Consider the following 19,054-nt stretch of genomic DNA (forward strand, 5'->3'; position numbering starts at 1 on the left):
CTCTTCAACTTCCCTGTTGGCAACACGTGTCTGGAACATAAACGCAACTACAGATCAGAGCAGAGTCGGGTGTAAATGAGTTATCCACAAGTATTTTTAAACTGTATTGCTTTATTATGTTAGTAAGCACTCATATATAACTAGACATAACAAATGTTAGGGAAATCTGTCTGTTTAAATATAGTTTTTTAAACAGATTTTTTAAACCGCCGCATATCGGCCTTAAAAATCCCATATCAGTCGTACTCTAGCTGAGATCACATGACTGACACAGCCAGTCCTCATTTATTTCTTTGCCTTTTGGGTTGCTTGAACATTATGTTTTGGGTCATTATCCATTCACACTGTGAAGCGATTGTCTCAATAATACACGCAGAGAGTATAGCCCTGTACACTTCAGGACTCATCCTGCTGCTTCCATCAGCACTCACGTCATCAACAAACACTAGTAACCAGGTTCAACTGGTAGAATCGATATATAAAGCACTGTTTTTAGAGTCAGAGCCTTTTAAATAATCACCATAGACTTTAAAACATGACACACAGTTTTAATGTGCACAATTAGCAATTAATAAAAAGATAAGGACCAAACAGTCTATTCTTCCTATTCTGCCATACCGAGCAGAACAGGAAGATTAGACAATGAGTTCAGATGCAGACTAATGACAATCTCCTCGAGACTCTCACCAACCAGCACTGCAATATAAAATCTACACAATTTCCCTGCCTGCTATCTCCCTTTAACCACACTGTTAAATCCATCATTCTTAATCAAACATGCATTTCAAATACAGAGGACTTGAGTAAAGCTGGACCAACAGAGGATTATTAAGACCAGCAACAATATGTGGTGATTTATAAGTCCAATATATCAGCGAATGCGTTAAATGCGTTGTTATGTGGACGTATTTATGAGCCTTACTGAGATAATATGGCAATGCAGTTTAAATAAATCTTGTTTTATTGTGTCAACAAGTCATAGATGACTAATTTATTACTAATTTCCCACTGAGTGTTCTGGTGTTACCAACAGGGAAGAGCTCAGAGGGCCCTCTGGTAAGCAAACTATGTTACATCAACAATCATAACACAGTTCAGGGGTGTTTCTCCCGCCCTGAAGTGGGCAATCAAGAGAGACGGCCTCTATTTTTATTCATTTTCTTAATTAGAAAAATATTTCAGGATTCATTTAATTACAGTTCTATTTGTCCACTTATTTATTTAGTTCTTTAATATTGACTTGACTGAAATTCCATACAAGGCTAGAGTATTAGGCAAACCGCAGACACATGGCGCCCTCTTCTGGACACAGTAATTTCACAAAGCAATGTTAAATAGAAACAGAACATGTATATATATACCCTCAACTATATGTACTTGCTAAATCCTGCCTTCGGAGGTTACGTAGAAACAAGGCATTCTTCTACATTCAGCACTCTGTCCACAGTAAAACGTGTCCAGCATGAATAAAAATGTAATTTTATACTATTGAATTTATACAAACTTACACATATAGGCAATTTGGGCTTCATATACTGCAGAGTTATCAACCACCCCACACATCATAGGAAACAGACATGTCAGTGCACTGTGCAATCTATACAGCAATCTATACATATTATTTTTAATTTCCCTTTAAGTAGAAAGAAGCTGTTTGCAGTCCTCTTCGGTACTTTTACAGTTGGCTCTGTCTCAGATCACAGATCCTGATGCAACATTTCTCTCCGAGCCAGAATCCGGGATACAGCGGCTCTCTGAACTTGGCTTCAACCTTGTACAGGAAGTTCATACTGTCCGACACCTCATAGAAAGACAAAGTTCCGGTTTGAAATTTAAGATAAATTCCAACCCTGTGATGACGGGGTGGTGTAGTGAGCTGGATGCTGTCAGAATTGTGGCTCACAGAGTAATGTTTAGATAGATCCAGACTCCAGGAATTTGCATTGGCCCCAAAGGCTGACAGTGTAGTGCGGGATTTTCTGTCTATTCCTTTGTAGGTTAGAGCGATCTCTGCTTTGTCTCCTTTCACCTCTACCTCATAGTAGCAGTCAGCTTGCAGTCCCTCCCTGCACAGCACCTGCCGCCGATGTATAAACCTCTCTGGGTTACGAAGACAAGGATTCTTGGACCTCTCATTGCACAGCTTAACCATCTTCTCTCCTTCCAAAATAACCAGGTCCTCATGTGCTGTCGTGGGGTCCAGAGAGAGCTCACACGCATCTGAGATAATGAAGAGGACATTTAAGGACTGAATTCTAAGAAGACAGCTGTGGTTGGATGAGTCTGTGTGTGGGTAAAGTCATGGTGAGAGCAGGTTGGAAGATAAACTTACATTGCAGGAACTCTTCTCTGGTTTTAGGCTCCACTTTCTGTTTAGCCAGAGGCCTGCTAGCTGTAAAGAGACACGGGAGACGACATCAGAGCATCAGAGACCCTGAAACTGGTCCCCAAAATGGAATAAATCAAGGATAATGTAATAGAGTTCATTATCCTGTAAAGCAGTTTACATAATTGCCTGTAAGTACAAGTTATTCAGATGTGTCACCATTTTGCCAAGGTCTGGAAGAAGACTCAAACTTTGACCCTCAGATGAGAGGACATGTTTAAGGATGTTGAGGAACAACCCAGGAACCACCGACTCAAACCTGACATTAACTGTAAACTGCCAGCACCCCTGTCCAAGGTGAGATGATTTTTACACTGGCATGTAGAAGGGTGCCAAACAAGAAAGAAGACCCTGCTCCACGTTCAAGCTTGACTAAAATTTGCAGCTGTTCACATGGATGAGTTTTATAGTCAGACAAGATAAAGACAGACTTTTTTGGCCACAACGACCTGAGGTGTATCTGGAGGAATAGTGGTGAGGCTTTTAAACTGAAGAACACTGTACCACCTCCGAATCATGCTCTGGGGCTATTTTTAGCAGTGGTACTGGTATCAGGCACTCCATGAAATATGGGTCGAAAGCTTCATTCAGCGCTATGAATTGAATTATTGTGATTGACATGTAGAAGTGCAGAGGGTTTTGCAAAGCATGCTTACACATCATAACTGGTTAGAAGTCCAGATTATATTTTCTGGGCCAAGGGAGTCCGAACAGAATGTCCCGAACTTAGATAATAAGTGGAATCAGTAGCCTTAAGGTTGCTAGATAATATTAATAATCAAGGCTAGGCAGGGAGGTGTTTTAAAACTGGACTGCCCACTCTGAGGGTCATCCTCTGTGTGAAGCAGATGGCTGATTTCACATCAAAGTCCAGTGCTGTAAACTTGTAATTTCAACTGCTGAAGCAAATAAATCCTTTTAAACGACAGATGTTCTCCTGTATAAACATGTCAGTGGTACATCATAAAATGGATGGAATAATGGAGAAGGAGCAGGACTACCTGCAAATTCTTCAACCTAATGTCAAATAATCAGGACAATGAGGACAACACACATCACAGCTGGATGAAGGAGGCTCACAGTAAGCTTCTGAGCCCAACTTTAACCCTATTGGAAATTCAGTGGACTTTGCTTAAAAGCAGGGTCTGTAACAGGAAACCAGCCAATTTAAATGAATTCTCCCAGTTCTGCCAAGAAGAGCAATCAGCCAGAATTATCCCAGAAGCTTGTTGATGGATAATTTACTAAGGGACATTTAACAAAATATTATTGGGGGCTGGTTAATATATTTGAGCCTGTATGTATACTTTTGACTCTGTGTGAATTAAAGAAATCCAAAATATATTCAAACTTCTCCCTTCAATTCTTGTTTCTCAAAGCCATTAAAGATGTGTGCTGAACAACAGTTTAAAGAAACCATTAAAAACCCAAAATTAGCATGACGGTCATGTCCATGATGACGAGTGGGTGTAAACTTCTGACCACAACTGTAAGGTAATATTAAAATTGATCTGGAAACAGTTTGAAGTACAAACCATGGGGCTGTGAGACACTGGCTTCACTTCTTCGCTGGACATCATCTTCCTCCATCTCTGATGCTGATTCCTGCTGCTCCTCACCATCAGCTGTCATACACAAGGACATAGATATTCTTACATTCTTATAATTAAAGAGAGATGTTTTCCACATAATGACACATACCAGTGTTACAGATTGAGGCAAATTCTTTGTCACAGAATTCCTCGAGTTGCTTCCCAAGATGCTCAACGGCTCTCTTTGTGAGCTCAAAGTGGAGGAGTGGATCCTCTGAAAGCTCCGGGAACGAGTGGTCACAGAGGAGCTTCAGAGAGGGCCATTTCTGTGAGGATGGAGGGGAGAAGTTTAGGATACGACCCGTCAGAAACAGGCAACGTTTCCAGCACTGTGTTGGGAGTATACCTGCAGGAAACGGATGTTGCTCTCAGTCTGTGCCAGGCGGTCCAGCTTAGCATCCCTCTTCTTCATCTGCTTCATCTCCTCCTCCAGGCTCTTCAGCGAGATGCGAACCTGAGCTGCAGCCGCCTCCTCCTGAGCTGCAATCACTTCCTTCACTGACAGGTAATGTTTCTGAAGGGAGTCGATGGCGCCCACTATGACGCTTTCACAGAAGGCTTCTGTTTTTCTCGCCTCGTCCTGTTTGATACACATGTGAGTGGGTGACACACTACAAACACTTCAGACAACATAACTTTTTGGTCACATGTTCCCCTCACCTGAATCTGTCCGAGCATCTCCCCCATCATCTCTCTTTTCCTTTCTTGCTTCTGAAGAGTCTGCTTGAACTTTGTCTGCATGTCCTTAAGTTCCTTCTTCAGGATGTGTTAGTTGGAAGCAAACACATAATTTGTTTAGATTTTGTAAGTTTTTTCCTGGATGGCACTTTTTACATTTGTATGAATCAAATGCATCTTTGTCTAAAACTGGGTCGATGCTGTAAGTCATTTGAATGTTTTGTAAGGCTGTCCCAGTACTCAGGAATGATTTGTTTAACCAAATAAAGTGGAAATGTCACCTGTCTGAAATACAGACAGTCCATCTACCTTTAAAATTAGGCTTAAAACATCCCTTGTTGATAAGGGATTATCAATAGATTTGGATCAGATAACCATGAATCTTCCTTTAGTTATTCTGCAGTCGGTCTGTTCTACTGGGGGCTTCCCATGATACACCGTTTCTTTTTCACTCACCATCCTGCATTTAATAATTATATTAGTTATCATCAGCCTGTTTTCATTCCACAGGGTGTCTTTTCTTCTGTTTCCTCCCCTCACTTCCAATCAAAACTTAGTTTCAGCAATTATTCATTTTTTAGGCTTATGTTGAAGTTTGAATCATCGATCTGTGTGCCTTAGATGCAGCGTGCACTTTGCTTTCATCTCAGTTACATGGCTAAAATCATTGTACATATATATAAATCACAAGATATGCAAAAGTTTCCAAATATCCGCCAGGATATAAAACATTGTCAGCAATCTTGAAGTTGCAGGAAATCACGAGCAATTGGTTAATGACAGTTTCCTGGATTTACCCAAAGAGAAAACATGTTCTTGTAATATTTTTGCTATGTCGCTGCATTGTCATTTCAAAACTAAATCTGGAGTTGGAAATATTAAGTGCTAGAAGGTCTAGTATTATGCCATAAGACTGCATAAATTGACTCCTGGGCTAATTCACCAAAAGCTTTCCAGGAGACGCTTCCTTCAGTTTCTTCTTCCTGCAAATTTGAGCTTTCAAGTAGGATTTCTCCATTTCTATCCTGTTTTAAGTACCTCCTTCCGCCTCCGTTCCTCCTTCACCCACCCGATCCTGTGTCCTCCATGCTCAGCTGAAGCACACTGTGCACATATGATCTGCTCATCTGTGCAGCAGTAAACCTCCAGGGGCTTGTCGTGTTTCCCACACAAAGTGCTCTCTGATGTTTCTGCACAGCTCCAGGGTCTCTTCAGGACTCTCCGATTCCCTTCTGAGGACTGCTGCTCCTTATTACAACTCATTTCTGTCTCTCTCACCACCTCAGCTAGAGTGGCGTTCTTGATCAGCTGAGGTCTGGATGGAAACTCATATTTACATTCGGGGCACCTGCAGAGACTGTTCCTTAGCTGGTCACAATCCCATTGGTCCTGGATGCAGTGCATGCAAAAGTTGTGTCCGCAAGGAATCATCACAGGATTCCTGAGAAGCTTTCTGCAAATTTGACAGCAGAGGTGGTTCATCTTCGCAGGGATGTTACGGTCCGCCATGTCTCTGTGGAAAAAAGGCGGGCTGTCACAAGTTTAGTTTCGTTTCCTGCACAAATGACTCACAAGTGTGTGTTTGTGTGTGGGAGTGACTAAAACTTTTGAAATTCTTGTGAAAAGGAAGGCGGAGTCCGTGTCTCCTCCACACTGGCTGTTTGAATCTCAAAGACCAGACAAATGTAAACAACAACCTTCAGAAAGGACAAATAAATCCAACATGAATGTCTTTATTACAGTATTTAGGTAAACATAAAACAAAGAAAAGCAGTGATAAATAAGCTTTGTAATTTACATGTACTTTCATTTCCTGAATGTTTAAATAAAAACAAAGAAACTAATATCTGAAAAAGATGTAGAAGTATAACAGTTCTGTAACTGGCAATTTAAATTCAGTTGTACCCTTCTGTTCAAAAACAGCCATCTGATGAATAAAACCAGGCAACAAGAACCACATTTATGAGACCAGAAACACTCTTTTCTTTCACAAGCAAAAAAGATGAAGATGCTGACGAGCTTCTTGTTTGTTTTTTGTCTAGACTGGGATTTTAATGTCCATTCAGCCTCACTGATGGTCCCAGAGCAAAAAGCACTTAGTCAGGCAAAACAGATATGATATCATCCTGAAAATCCAGCAGGGCAACAAAAAGGTCCAACTGTTAAAGGAGCAATGATCCGACTATCATGAGTGTACATAAAAAAATCCTGACCTTTCCTTCCATCTCTCTGAAGATGAAGAACTCGTGAGATGGAACGAGGAATGTTTTATTCATGTGTTCACTGTGCTGAGCCTGGCCTAACACTTAATACCTAAAATGAATACTCTATTTAAACTTAAAAGTGAAAGTGTGGTCATGTAGTGCTTCCTGGTGAGTTGCGAAACTACAGTAGCAGGTAAGAGGCACACAGAGGAAATATCTGTAATGTAAAGAAGGAGCAGAGTTCAAGTCCACAAATGGAGTTTTAGCACTGAGGTCATTATCAGCTATTTCATTAAAAAACTGGGAACGAGGCAAGAGAAGTCTCAGAGAACCTAAGTACAAAAGGATGATCTTTTTTTTGGCTAAAAACTACACAGAAATCATAACAATGCAAAATTTCTCAAAAGGCAAAAGTTCAAACACCAAAAGCATTTAGCAGGACCCCCGACAACACTCCTCCATGCTGGAAACTGAGAATAAAATCCATCCGTCACCTTCAGTCTATACAGAATGTGTAACATAATGTTCTGTTCAGAGAAGAGTTCTGTTGATCAGTGAGAGCACTGGTGGTGCTTCATCTGGACACCTGGCTGAAACTGTTTAAAAAAAACAAAACAAGAATAAACTACAAGAATGTTGACGGTGGTCGAGTCTCACTGTAGCAGTTCTTCCCAGGAAATAGGTTTGGAGAAGACTTCCCTCTCCAGCCAAAGGTCGTAGTTCATTTGGAAGTCCTCGGGCAGGTCCACTCGTTGGCCCAGAACACTTTGCAGACAGTTGTCCACAGGCAGGAAGTCGGGATTGCTGTGGCTCTTGTCGTAGCGGCGGCTGTTGAAGCGCTCGATGTTGGCTCGTAGAGCGCACTCCTCGGCCTGGAAGTCCCACGGACGAGCGTCCAGATCTGCTCACACAAAACAAACAGTCACTGGAAGTTAGTGGATTTTGTCTGCTCTGAGCGTAACAGCAATCTGCAGCAGCCCACAAATCCTGATCTCCATTAGGACATAAAAACAAAACAGCAGGTTTGTGTCATAAAGGCGACAAACACATGAAACATTCATGCAGCGAACAGACGACTAATCTGAGAAACACGAAACACTTTGAATCTACAGCTCATCTTTCACTCACACACCAGCTGTCTCACCTCAGTCAGTCTGCGGCACTCATGACATTTATTAAATGCACACTCACTGGCCACTTTATTTGCTGTCTAACTGCTCGTTAACACACATCTAATCAGCCAATCACGTAGCAGGGTTTACAGAGAATGGTCCAAAAAAAAAAAAAAGAGAAAATCTCCAGTGAGCAGCAGTTCTCTTAGAGGTCAGAGGTCAAAGAAGAATGGCCAGACTTCTTTGAGCTCATAGAAAGGCAACAGTGACTCAAGTAACCCCTCATGACAGCCAAGGTATGCAGAAGAGCATCTCTGAGTGTTCAACACACTGAACCATGAAGAAAATGTGCAACAGCAGCAGAAGACTAGACCAGGTGTCACTACTGTCAACTAAGAAAGGGAAACTGAGGCTACAGTTTCCACAGGGTCACCAACAGTGGACAACAGAAGGCTAGAGAAACTGCTGGTCTGATGATTCAATTTTCAGATGGTACTATTGCAATCTGCCATAAACAGCATCGTGCTTTTATCAACAATTCAGACTGCTGCTGGTGGTGCTGGCGTGGGGAATATTTTCTTGGCACAGTTTGGAACCCATAGTACCAAACTGTGCATCCTTTAAACACCACAGCAGTGGTGTAAAGGATGGTGTTGTTGCTGTCCATCAACAGCAACAACACACATGTAGTGTCCATCTTTCAATTGTTGCTTAAAGCAGGATAGCATACCGATGTCATAAATCTAAAACTGGTTTCTTGAACATGACTATGAGTTCACTGAATTCAAATGGCCTCCACAGTCACCAGATTTCTTTATTTACAATCCAACACAGCACCTCTGGGATGTGGTGGACCGGGAGATTCACATCATTACTGTGGAGCCACTGTGTGACGCTGTCATGTCAACATGGACCAAAATCTCTGAGCAATGTTTCTAGAATCTTCCAGGTTTGACTGGTTCTCTGTATATAAAAAGGATTTTATGGTGTTCAAATATCACCTGCTCCCCACTTTTTCTAGAATGATACTTGAATAATGCTGTCCTATGTTTGTGTGTAGTGTTGTACATTCTGCACGGAAGCTGTTCAGATTTTCCTCTCACCGTTTCCGTACGCCCAGTCGTCATTCAGGCGATGTCGGACCTTCTGGTAGATGGCAGACATGGTCTTCATGTTGCTCTTCCTCCACTGACGTCCGAGGTATTTTGTTTGCACTTTGAGCAGCTTGAGGACATACAGCTGCATCATTGCCTGCTTGACCTTCAGCGCCCTTTTCAGGATGGGTGCCGACTTAAACACGACCAGCATCTGGCAGAAAATAACAAGGAAAAAAAAAATCAAAGTAGAGAGTTATATCCTGTCTTTTCATATGTGATTCGTGTGTCACAGCAAATGTGACGTGACGTCCTCCCACCATTGTTCTGGAGTGCTTCCATTTGGTCAGTTTGTTGAGGATCCTCAGCAGGTTAATACAGGAAAACAGATTCCTCCAGCAAAACTGATTGTTGTCTCCTGCTTCCTGTAACAAAGAAATCGTCCACAGTAAACATCCAAATCCTACAGTCACGTGTCAACAACAACAAAACAACAGAAACAAGGGGGGTAAAATTACCAAGCTCTCTGCGGTTAACTCTGGGAGCTCGTGCACCACACAGTACGGAAAGTCGAGTACTGAAATGCTTTGAGGAAGAAAAAAGTAATGTCAATGTAGTGAAATACAGAGTCATGTACATTTAGTTTATTGATGCGCACTGCAAACAGGAATCATGACTTTGTTATGTAACGCCACACTGAAAGTACCTGTTCTTAGCTGTGATGTAAGACATAATGTTCTGGTTGAAGAACTTGAGAATGAGGGGGATGCAGTTGGCAAACACCAAGTGCTGAGCCATGTACTCAAACTATGAACACCACACACACACACACAGAGGGACAGCAGTTACACAAGCATTAATTTTTATATCAGTACATGTATGTAGTTTGTATTTTGGTTACTACTGAACACACGATTAACACAACAACTGTTCAACTCTGAAAACAATCTAGGATTTATTTAAGTTTAAGAAAAGAAGAAACTCGCCTTTTTTTATTTAGGTGGATTTTTTAAGACTATTTTTTAACCCAATTCCCTGTTTTAAAACTTCATAAAAACAAAATGCAATGACCCAAAAACCTCATAAGCCCAGATTTTATTCAGAACACAGAAAGCATATTAAACGTTTAAACTGACAATAAATTTACCATTTTAGGAAAATTATTAGCTTGTTTTGAGTTTGATAGGAGGAACTGAGGAGACCAGCTGCTGGACTTTTGGAAGAAATGACTCTACCTGCTCAGCAATCCTGGGTCTTTTTTGTGCTATCTTTTGTTTTTGAGTTGTTTAGTTGGTAAATAATCTGGACTGCAGGCAGGTCAGTTCAGCACCCAGACTCTTCTACTATGAATCCATGTTGTTTTAATTAGAGATGGCACGATACCACTTTTTTATGTCCGATACTGATACCAATATCATAAATTTGGATATCTGCCAATACCGATATGAATCCGATATAGTGTGTTTTTTAATCAATAAAACGTTTTTGTTAATATCTTGCTGCATTTTGTATAAGTTTATACTCAAGTTTAAATAAATAACAACACTAAAGCTATTCTGTTATACCTGTATGTAAAAAATACACTGCGCCCAAAATATTTCATAGTTCAGCAATACTAATCTAATAAACTTAAACCTGCTCCATCCTTCCTATTCTGGTATTTTAAAGAGTACTTAGCAGAAATATTAAGCAACCTAACTAATAGGGTTGCAAACTCCCAGCAAAAAAAAATAGGGAACCACCCCCCACCTCATGATGCTTAATCGATGTAATCAAAAATAAATAAAGAAATAAATTATTTTTCAAGAATAATTAAATAGATTCAACATCTTTCTTCAACAAAATTGCAGACTGCACAGATGGTACCTTCCCAAAGGAAAAAGTACTATAGCTTACTAGGGTATATTAGAATTAACAGTTACTATATACAGTAATGGACTTATATATATATTTTACATCAGATTAAAACTTTGGGTGTAAGAGTCAGATAATTATTTATTAAAAGCTAGACATTTTAAATGAGAATAAGAAAGAAAAGTATGTCTTTGTGCCCCCTTTTCCCTGTTCATGCCCTATCAGCCCCCCTGGCTAAACTTTGATAGATCCGCCCCTGCACAGTTACCAGCCGTCAGCTACGTAGAAAAAAAATCCTGGTGTAGAAAGTAATATTAAATAAATTCTAACAACAGCTTATCAAGCTTAAACGTGCTGCTGTTGTTCAGCCGCTGGTTTCCTCTTTCTGGTGCAAAGTGGGCCAAAAACAAACAAAAGAGACGGACTTGCGACAGAAAAGCCGATCAGCTGATCATTGATCAGTTTCACGTTTGAAGTAGGAGCAGGAGAGAGAGAGAGAGGCAGTCGCTCCATATATCGGTTGTTAAGCTTAACGCTGGAATGCTTTACAAACATTCAGAGATGAACTTACACACTTGCTTTACTTCTCTCTGGGAAATCTTCCTCGGAGATGAAATGCTGGTTTGGTAGCACACAACCGCTCTATCACATGAGCATACTGCTGCAACGTGCTACGGTTATGAGCCGGGTTATGCCGTGTAGCAAGTTTTGTGAGGTGCTTTTTTGATATTTAATGGATCGGATTATATTTTTTATTTTTCGCCAATATCCGATTCAGGAATTTGGTCTGAATCTTTGGATATTATGTACTGTAGATGATGAGATAGCCCTCTTCACAGTTTTATGTTAAAGAACTTTTTCCACAATTTGTAGATGCAGTTTTTTTCAGATTGGTTAACCTCTGCCCATCTTTACTTCTGATAAACTCTGCCTCTCTAAGATGTTCTTTTTATACCCAATCACATTAATGACCTGTTGTCAGTTAACCTAATTAGTTGTAAAATGTACCTCCAGCAGTTTCTGCTTTCCTACTTTTCTAGACTTTTCTTAGTGTGTCCACTAATACTTTTCATGCACAAGTAAAATGTCTCAGTTTAAACATTTGATATGTTTTCTGTGTTCTACAGTGGACAGAATTTAGTTTAAGAGACGTGCAAATAATTTTTGGTCACTTTTTTTTAATCAAGGCTGTAAATAAATAAACGTAAGTTAAACTAAACCTGCTGCAGCGTGAAGGGGAGTGAATCTGTTTTATCTCTATTACCATGTTTTGAAATTTGATGTGATTCAAAATTATAATTTAAACTGGAATAATAACAATGTGCAACGTTAAACAGGCGTGTGGCGTGCGCACCTGGTAGATGTGGTTGAGTTTGAAGTGTTTCAGGAGAAGCAGCAGAATTGCAGAGATGGCTTTCACAATGATCTCTTTGTGCCGATTCACATCAACACCAAGTTTCATGCTTTGCAGCACTGTGGTCCTGCAGGGTCAGACAGAAGAGATCAGGTCAGATAACCCTCAGTCTGTTCTGCTCGCAGGTAAAAACTAACACCTGCCTGTAAATCAGAACGTAGCAATCTTAGAGTCTACTGTTCTCAAACATGCTCAGGTAAAATAACCTGCCGATAAACCACATCTCCTTGTTTAAAAAAAAAAAAACAAGCGTGAAACCAGTTGCAGCTCTGTATGTACAAGTGTGCATGACCTGAAAACCTGTACTCACCCTTAAATGTGAGTACATTAGATAATGGAAATGTCTCTCGGTTAGCATATGTTCCCTCTTTATCACATAATGGCACAGTGGATAAGAAACTGGCAGGCTTTTCAAGGCACTTACGGCATCTCCTCCGGCAGCACGTCTGCCAGGATGTTAATGGAGTCGGTTTTAGCTTTGGATGTCGGAGCAGCAGCGAGCAGGATCTTCAGCAGAGCAATCTGCAGAGAGACCAAGCATGATTGAGTGATTTAAACACTTTAAATCCAGCCTGCCAACACTGAGGTTTCTAAATCTTGGAGTTTTATTTATTTACTTCAAATGTATCCAGGGTATAATTTGTAAAATCTAACTAAATGCTTTAGTATAACTAACAGCACACCACTGATCTGTGACACAACACTTTACACAAGTGCTGCAATAGAGTATTTGTGTAATAGTCTTTATTGCCATCCCTGAGCAGACCCTGCTCTGTTGTTGCTTTCACACAGAATTACAGGTTTTAAAGCCTTTTTATGACTCTACCACAGCTGTATCACAGCTGTAGTATGAGTAGTCCCACAGTAGCACAATATAAACCATACAATACTAACCATGTATTGAGGCAAACTGGGCAGAATCCCCTGGTAAAGCAGCTCGGTGGCACACGTCTCCACTTCCTCTTCCCCCTGACGACAAGAAAGAAGAAAAACACAAAACAAGAGATGTCAAGTTGAAGAATTTACTTTGTGTGTTTTTCTTTAACTGAATAATTAAAGTGGACCTATTATGCTTACTGTGGGAATAATTTCTGCATGGCCAGATTTAAAATTATGAGGTCAGTGTATGTGCAAAAGGCTTCAGATAGGCGTCAGGCAATTTGTTTCTGCTGCTGGATGTGTACGATATGAATGAACAAAGTTGTGTTTCAGATAGAAGATGAACTAAGAGGCTGCACCAAGGCCCATTATATGATTAAAAAAGGACTATTCTGAACTGAGTAACCATGCCAACCAACCTTAGTGAAGTCTAATGAGAGGTACCACAACAGATCTCCTTTTAATAAAGCTGTATCTGTTTATACTTACGCCAGAAAGAGGGGTTTTCTGAAATTCCTCCTCCTTTGTGATCTGTAGTTCAGCTATAGAGACATACTTGTGCTGAAAAATAAGATAGCATTTAATAAATTAAGGTTCAGCAACACTTCAGGTGTGTGAAATTAAGCCATGCTTCAATATCCCTAATGAAGTACAGTGCAAAATACTACAATACCTGCTTTAAGGTCTTGATGCTCTCGTGAATTGGCCTGGGTAATCCAACCACTGTATCTGTATCACTGTAATGTGTGCACAAAATAAACAGTTCTTAACATGTCAATATTTCTGCACAAAAGCTAACTGTCATCTCATAAAAAATGAGGAAAACACTACCTTCCAAGAGTGTAACCAATGAATTTACTTCTACTTGATTCTAGGAAGTTTTCAATATCTTTTTCCCTGTTGGAGCAAAAACAGTAACATCAATAACAAAAAAAAGTCTTAATTGTATATTTGTGGATATAAAGGAGGAACTAACAGGCATCATTACAGTTCAGCATTGCTGTTTGGTGAGACTGAGCAGTACCTGACTTTAGGAGCCCACGGCAGACCTTTTGGGAAGGACACCCTCTCCGATGGAGGATGAGGAATAGGTGGAGGCATCACCTCGTCCCGCTCAAGAGGGAAAGTTTCTGCTTCTATAGAGTTATCATTGTCATCGTTGTCATCTTCATCTTCTCGTGAGTCATCCGCCTTGTAAGGATCCTTTTCATTGAATGCATCAAGGTTATCCTGTTTTATCAGCGCCTGTGTTTGAGTTACAAGATAATTACAACTAGACCGAAGCAAATACTAAAATTACTCAAGTATTACATCTGTGAAGCCTCTGAATGCAGAGAATTATTGCATGAATACATTATAAGCAGAAGGCTCGTCGTCTAAGTGAAACAACAATACAAGCTGGTGCTCTAAAAAAACATCATCATTATTATTATTAATTATAATAATGTCTTTATTTAGCTGTTTTTGGACTGCAGTCATCTTTTCCTCGCTCGTGCTCGTGTTCCTGGATTTGTCAGTTTTGTTTGCACAAAGAGGGAATTGGTGCTGTAACATGTGTGCTGCTGCACACAGTCCCTCGTACACACCAATACAGGTTTGCGAGAGCACTGCTCCCCTGTTCGTGTAACGAGCATTTGGAATAACAGTCCACTTTGAGGTGTTTTGCTTATAGCTGGCTTTAACCTGATGGTAGCAGCTATAACTACCTTGTGTTCACGACGTGCCCGCTTTTGTTGCTGCTCAATGAGGTCAGATGCAGATGCAGGAGGAGAAGCTGCTCTCATGCTGCGAATGACTCGGATGCTGTCCTCCGGGAGAGGAGGGAGACCCAGTTCCTCTCTCTTACGGACCTTTATGCTCTGCAGCCGCTCAAACCCTCCGAGTGTGAACTGAAACAGAAGACAGGAAGGTTTTTGGAAGATAAGATGGGATTTAGGAGGAAAATGAAGATAAACTCTTTGGGATATCAGTATCTCTGTGAAAGGCTGATGTTTGAGTCTCTCACCAGTATGCTCTTCCACAACAGCAACAAAACTTTCTTCATGGGAAAGTGAGGCGCATGACCGCTGCAGAATTTGGTAACCATACCAAAGAGCATAACGGAAATGGGCTCGTTGTTGAAGAGAGGAGATCCTGGATCAGAGAAGCAGGTTCATTTACAAGGCTGATTCTGCACATAACCTCAACGAGTCTTCAGCTACTCTGATGAAATTTACCCAGTTCTGTCCTGAAGGTCTCCTTGATGGTTTTCCATTCGGGCTTGTCGGCTGGGTCGTCCTGTTGGATGGTTTCCACCATCATGTACATGATGTTAAGCAGCACCCTGAGATCTGTGCTGTCAGCCAGGGAGATGGCTGGTTTCCTGACAGCGCTGCTACAGGCAGCACTGTTACTGAAACACAGACAGCACACCAGGAAGCTGGTTAACCTGAAGTCTACCACAGACAACCAGTGATTCTTCTTTTTTATTCTGAGTGAATTCATTAGTTTAAAAAACAAAAACAATAAAAACAAACAAACAAAAAACCAACAGACAAATAATGTGTTTCCCCCGTCCTAAATTTAAAGTAAAATTGCATGCTGACTGATTTATGGCACCTTTGGACATCAATAAATGCTTCCAGAAAGCTATGTGGTAGGAAAAAATTGCTTCTTTGTTTTGTTTTGTTTTTAATTGGCATTTACTTCTGCAAGGCTAAAAAATTGATGGAGAGCATACTCAATCTCCATGTTGAGCAGTTCCACCAGAGCAGAGAAGGTCCCCACATCGAGCAGCAGAAATATGTTGTATCTCATCCAGTGCTGTACCTCCACCTCAGAGCTGCACTCAGCAAAGGTTCCTAAAAACAGAAAAAAAAGAAGACAGTACATGAAGTACATGAAGACAAACTATTTTCTAGTTAACTTGAAATCATGGAAATGTGTGATGGACTGACCCTGAGCCATGTAGAGAATGGCTCTAGCAACCTTCAGCCTCTTCTCCCGGGCAGTGACTTCAAGACTGTCCAACAGGCGCATAGCGTGAGCTCTGTGCTGAGCTTCATCGAGCTCTGTCCACTTCTTATCAGACACTAAGGCACAGCAGAGGTGAAGAAAATAAACTAAGATGCATACTTGCTTCATCTTTTATTTGTATGGCTGTGTATGTATATTCTGAGTGCTTACCATGAACTCTGAATTCCTCTTCAAAGCACTTCCTATTAAGAGCAAACTCTGGTCCTTCAGTATAACTGTAAAGCTCTGCAAGACACATGAAGAGTTCATAAGTAATTTGAACACATTATTAGGTGGTTACAGGTTCTTAAAGTGTGACACACACACACTTACACACACGTACCTGACAGCTCTGCAGCCCACTTATCTGTGTCCGAATATTCAAACTCCAGATCTGGAGACTCAGACTGCCCCTGTGCACAACACACCGCAGAGGTTAGAAAGAGAGCTACTAGATACAAAAAAAAATGTAATTAATCCAATTTAATCACATCCGACTGATGTTAAGAAGTCACATTACCCAAACTCTACACACAAGCACATAAAAAACTGTTTTCTCATTTAATACGTGGTGGTATTTAGTTAGTAGTGTTTAATTTCCTTTCCAAAACTCTCCATAACAACAGCAACAACATCATCAAGAGTCAAAGCACCAAAATGTTCAAGTGACTCTCGCTAAGAGAAAGTGGTGGAAGTAGCATTTTGATAATTTACAATATCAAAAAATAAATTTGACTAGGAAACCTTCTGGATTAAAAGCCCACTTACGTTAACACATGTAAGCCAGCAAGTTGTACTTCAAGTGTGTAGTAAAAATGTTCCCCATTAGTATTTTACTGTTGGATTAATATTTCTCCCGCATTAATGTCTTTTGAGGCTTTTTACTGCTGATAACACTGTTTGAGGTTCAGCTTATACATTTTGTTGGGTTGTTTTATCTACAGCAGTGTATCATAATCACTATGATCTTCCTTTGTAGAGTACTTGAGTCAATGCATTTAGCTGCATTTCACCACATTTTAGTATTTAGCTACAGGTGAAACACTCCTCTGTGCTGGCAGCTACTCTCTAACAAAAGTTAAAATCTTTTAACATATATATATATATATATATATTTTAATCAGGCACGTTATCCACTTTATACGTGCCTATAAAGTACGATATAAGGTATAAAGGTATAAAGGTATAAAAACATCCAGTTGGCAACAACAAGCAATACTGTTCGAAGTAGTTCAGGAGCACAAAGTAAAAAATAAGATGCAATCAAACACTGTTGTAATAGCACTATGTCCTGTTTAAGACCACCACTCCCACCACTCAGGTGGGAGTGGTGGTCTTAAACAGGACATAGTGCTATTGATGAAGGTGAAGGTGAAGGTTATTAAAACCTCCACTTTCAGTCTGCTTACTCTCTTTGGAAAGTTTCATCATGACGCTGTTGGTTTGTTGGGTTACTTAGTTCTGTCACACTCAGTCAATTATATTTTCAGTTGTCCATAAACACCGTGCACAGCTGATGTCCGTTACTTTAACACCTCACTATATTTTGGTTACATAAACCGCTTTGGGCACTGTTTGTTACAAGGCTGTACCAATAGTAGTAATAAACTTGTATTTGAGCATCTGTTACTGACAACTCTATAATCGCTTATTCTATAATTTACATTTCAGACTAGTTAATGTAGTCTCTGATTCGTAATATAAAGTTTATGAATCAATAACAATATCATGTGTACCAGCTGCAACACTGAAAGTAACAGTAACACACTGAAGCTGCCATCATGAAGCATTACAACTAAAGACAGGAGGATTTACTATTGCCACTGTGAGCCTACTTTTAAGAAAAGACTGGAAATAATACACCTCTTCAAGACAGACAGGGAATCAGTGCTACCATGACTGTCTCCAGTGGCTATTTAAACCACTACACGGAAACACTCAGCTTCTTTTCTTTAAACATCACACAAATGAGTGACCAATTTTGCATATATACAGTAAAATTACACTGTAATAACCGACTGTCGCATTAGAAAGATTAAATGCGTTAACAAGGACCTAAACAATCAGTTTTCAACAGGTCATTAGGTTCCTGACACATACACAAGCCTGGCCTGTAGCCGGCTAACGTCAGCTAGCCGTCTCCTGCTCGCTTTTCAATGTGTTAACACCGGAAAACAAACGGAACACTGTACAGCTAGGTACACGTACAAACACCGTAATAAAAGTCGTTTTCTGCTCTTAACTCCCGAATCATGTTAGAAATACTAATTGTGCTACAATGACAGAGCTAGCTAACTTTACACTAGCAGCAGGAAAGGCCTCGTCTCTTTAGCTAAAAAAAAAAAATACACGCTGGAAATCAACCATAAACATCTGGATATGTACCTCTGAATCTTTTCTTTGATTGCGGGTAAATTCGCCCCTGGTTTTGTTAGGTAGCATAGCTCTCTGCTTATTGTTTACAGGTAGCCCACTACCGTTTCCACCGACGTCCATAATTTTTGGGGGCGCAGTGAACTCTCGCGAGATGAGAAATGGAACGCGACTGTCGGACTCGCGTAAGCGCATTCGCAGAATCTTGTCCGAAGGTCCGCAGCAGAGGCCCGAGGTGTGGTTGTGTAGAAGTATTTTTGAAATGAATTTTTCTCTGCCTCTTCAGGCTTCAATCCCGAACTGACGCTATGATGATGAGATCAGAAGTCGGAGCAGAGCCTGACATCTGCTGCAGGACTCATTCAGGATGAAGAAAGTTCACAACTCTGCTTCTGTATTTAGGATCTGCCGTAGCTACTGTAGAATTAATGCGGGACTACTCAGAAACTTCTCTTCTACGTGATGGATAAACAT

At 40.5% G+C, this 19,054-nt stretch overlaps 2 protein-coding genes across 2 annotated transcripts; both read right to left on the bottom strand.

The window, feature by feature from the left end:
* Positions 1–1,012: 1,012 nt before the first annotated feature.
* LOC102793897 (tripartite motif-containing protein 16-like protein) lies at positions 1,013–6,165 on the bottom strand. The gene is made up of 7 exons (XM_006783496.3): positions 5,695–6,165; positions 4,639–4,734; positions 4,325–4,558; positions 4,088–4,244; positions 3,922–4,011; positions 2,333–2,392; positions 1,013–2,220 (listed from the first exon to the last, which is right to left on the bottom strand). Exons 1-7 carry the CDS (start codon positions 6,163–6,165, stop codon positions 1,676–1,678), a joined length of 1,653 nt encoding a protein of 550 aa, XP_006783559.3. The 3' UTR covers positions 1,013–1,675.
* A 211-nt stretch (positions 6,166–6,376) lies between these two features.
* On the bottom strand, positions 6,377–18,724 carry strip1 (striatin interacting protein 1). The gene is made up of 20 exons (XM_087840758.1): positions 18,593–18,724; positions 16,551–16,620; positions 16,379–16,453; positions 16,150–16,284; positions 15,933–16,053; positions 15,430–15,605; positions 15,219–15,346; positions 14,920–15,102; positions 14,238–14,458; positions 14,045–14,110; positions 13,887–13,950; positions 13,703–13,774; positions 13,229–13,303; positions 12,759–12,856; positions 12,275–12,401; positions 9,773–9,873; positions 9,585–9,651; positions 9,387–9,491; positions 9,076–9,280; positions 6,377–7,761 (listed from the first exon to the last, which is right to left on the bottom strand). Exons 1-20 carry the CDS (start codon positions 18,701–18,703, stop codon positions 7,514–7,516), a joined length of 2,448 nt encoding a protein of 815 aa, XP_087696884.1. The 5' UTR covers positions 18,704–18,724; the 3' UTR covers positions 6,377–7,513.
* Positions 18,725–19,054: the final 330 nt, after the last annotated feature.

Source organism: Neolamprologus brichardi, chromosome 5, assembly GCF_056152115.1.
Source record: "Neolamprologus brichardi isolate AB-2024 chromosome 5, ASM5615211v1, whole genome shotgun sequence".
NCBI classification, from domain to species: domain Eukaryota; kingdom Metazoa; phylum Chordata; class Actinopteri; order Cichliformes; family Cichlidae; genus Neolamprologus; species Neolamprologus brichardi.

Bases quoted from the DNA above. Each gene is read 5' to 3' on its own strand.
- strip1 (XM_087840758.1), bottom strand. From the start codon at position 18,703: ATGGACGTCGGTGGAAACGGTAGTGGGCTACCTGTAAACAATAAGCAG. The intron at 14,459-14,919 runs GTAGTTATAGCT...ACTCAAACACAG, and splicing joins GGGCACGTCGTGAACACAAG to GCGCTGATAAAACAGGATAA. The intron at 12,857-13,228 runs GTTAGTATTGTA...GTCTCTCTGCAG, and splicing joins CCAGTTTGCCTCAATACATG to ATTGCTCTGCTGAAGATCCT.
- LOC102793897 (XM_006783496.3), bottom strand. From the start codon at position 6,165: ATGGCGGACCGTAACATCCCTGCGAAGATGAACCACCTCTGCTGTCAA. The intron at 4,245-4,324 runs GTATACTCCCAA...CCATCCTCACAG, and splicing joins GCAACATCCGTTTCCTGCAG to AAATGGCCCTCTCTGAAGCT. The intron at 2,221-2,332 runs GTAAGTTTATCT...TCATTATCTCAG, and splicing joins CAGAGAAGAGTTCCTGCAAT to ATGCGTGTGAGCTCTCTCTG.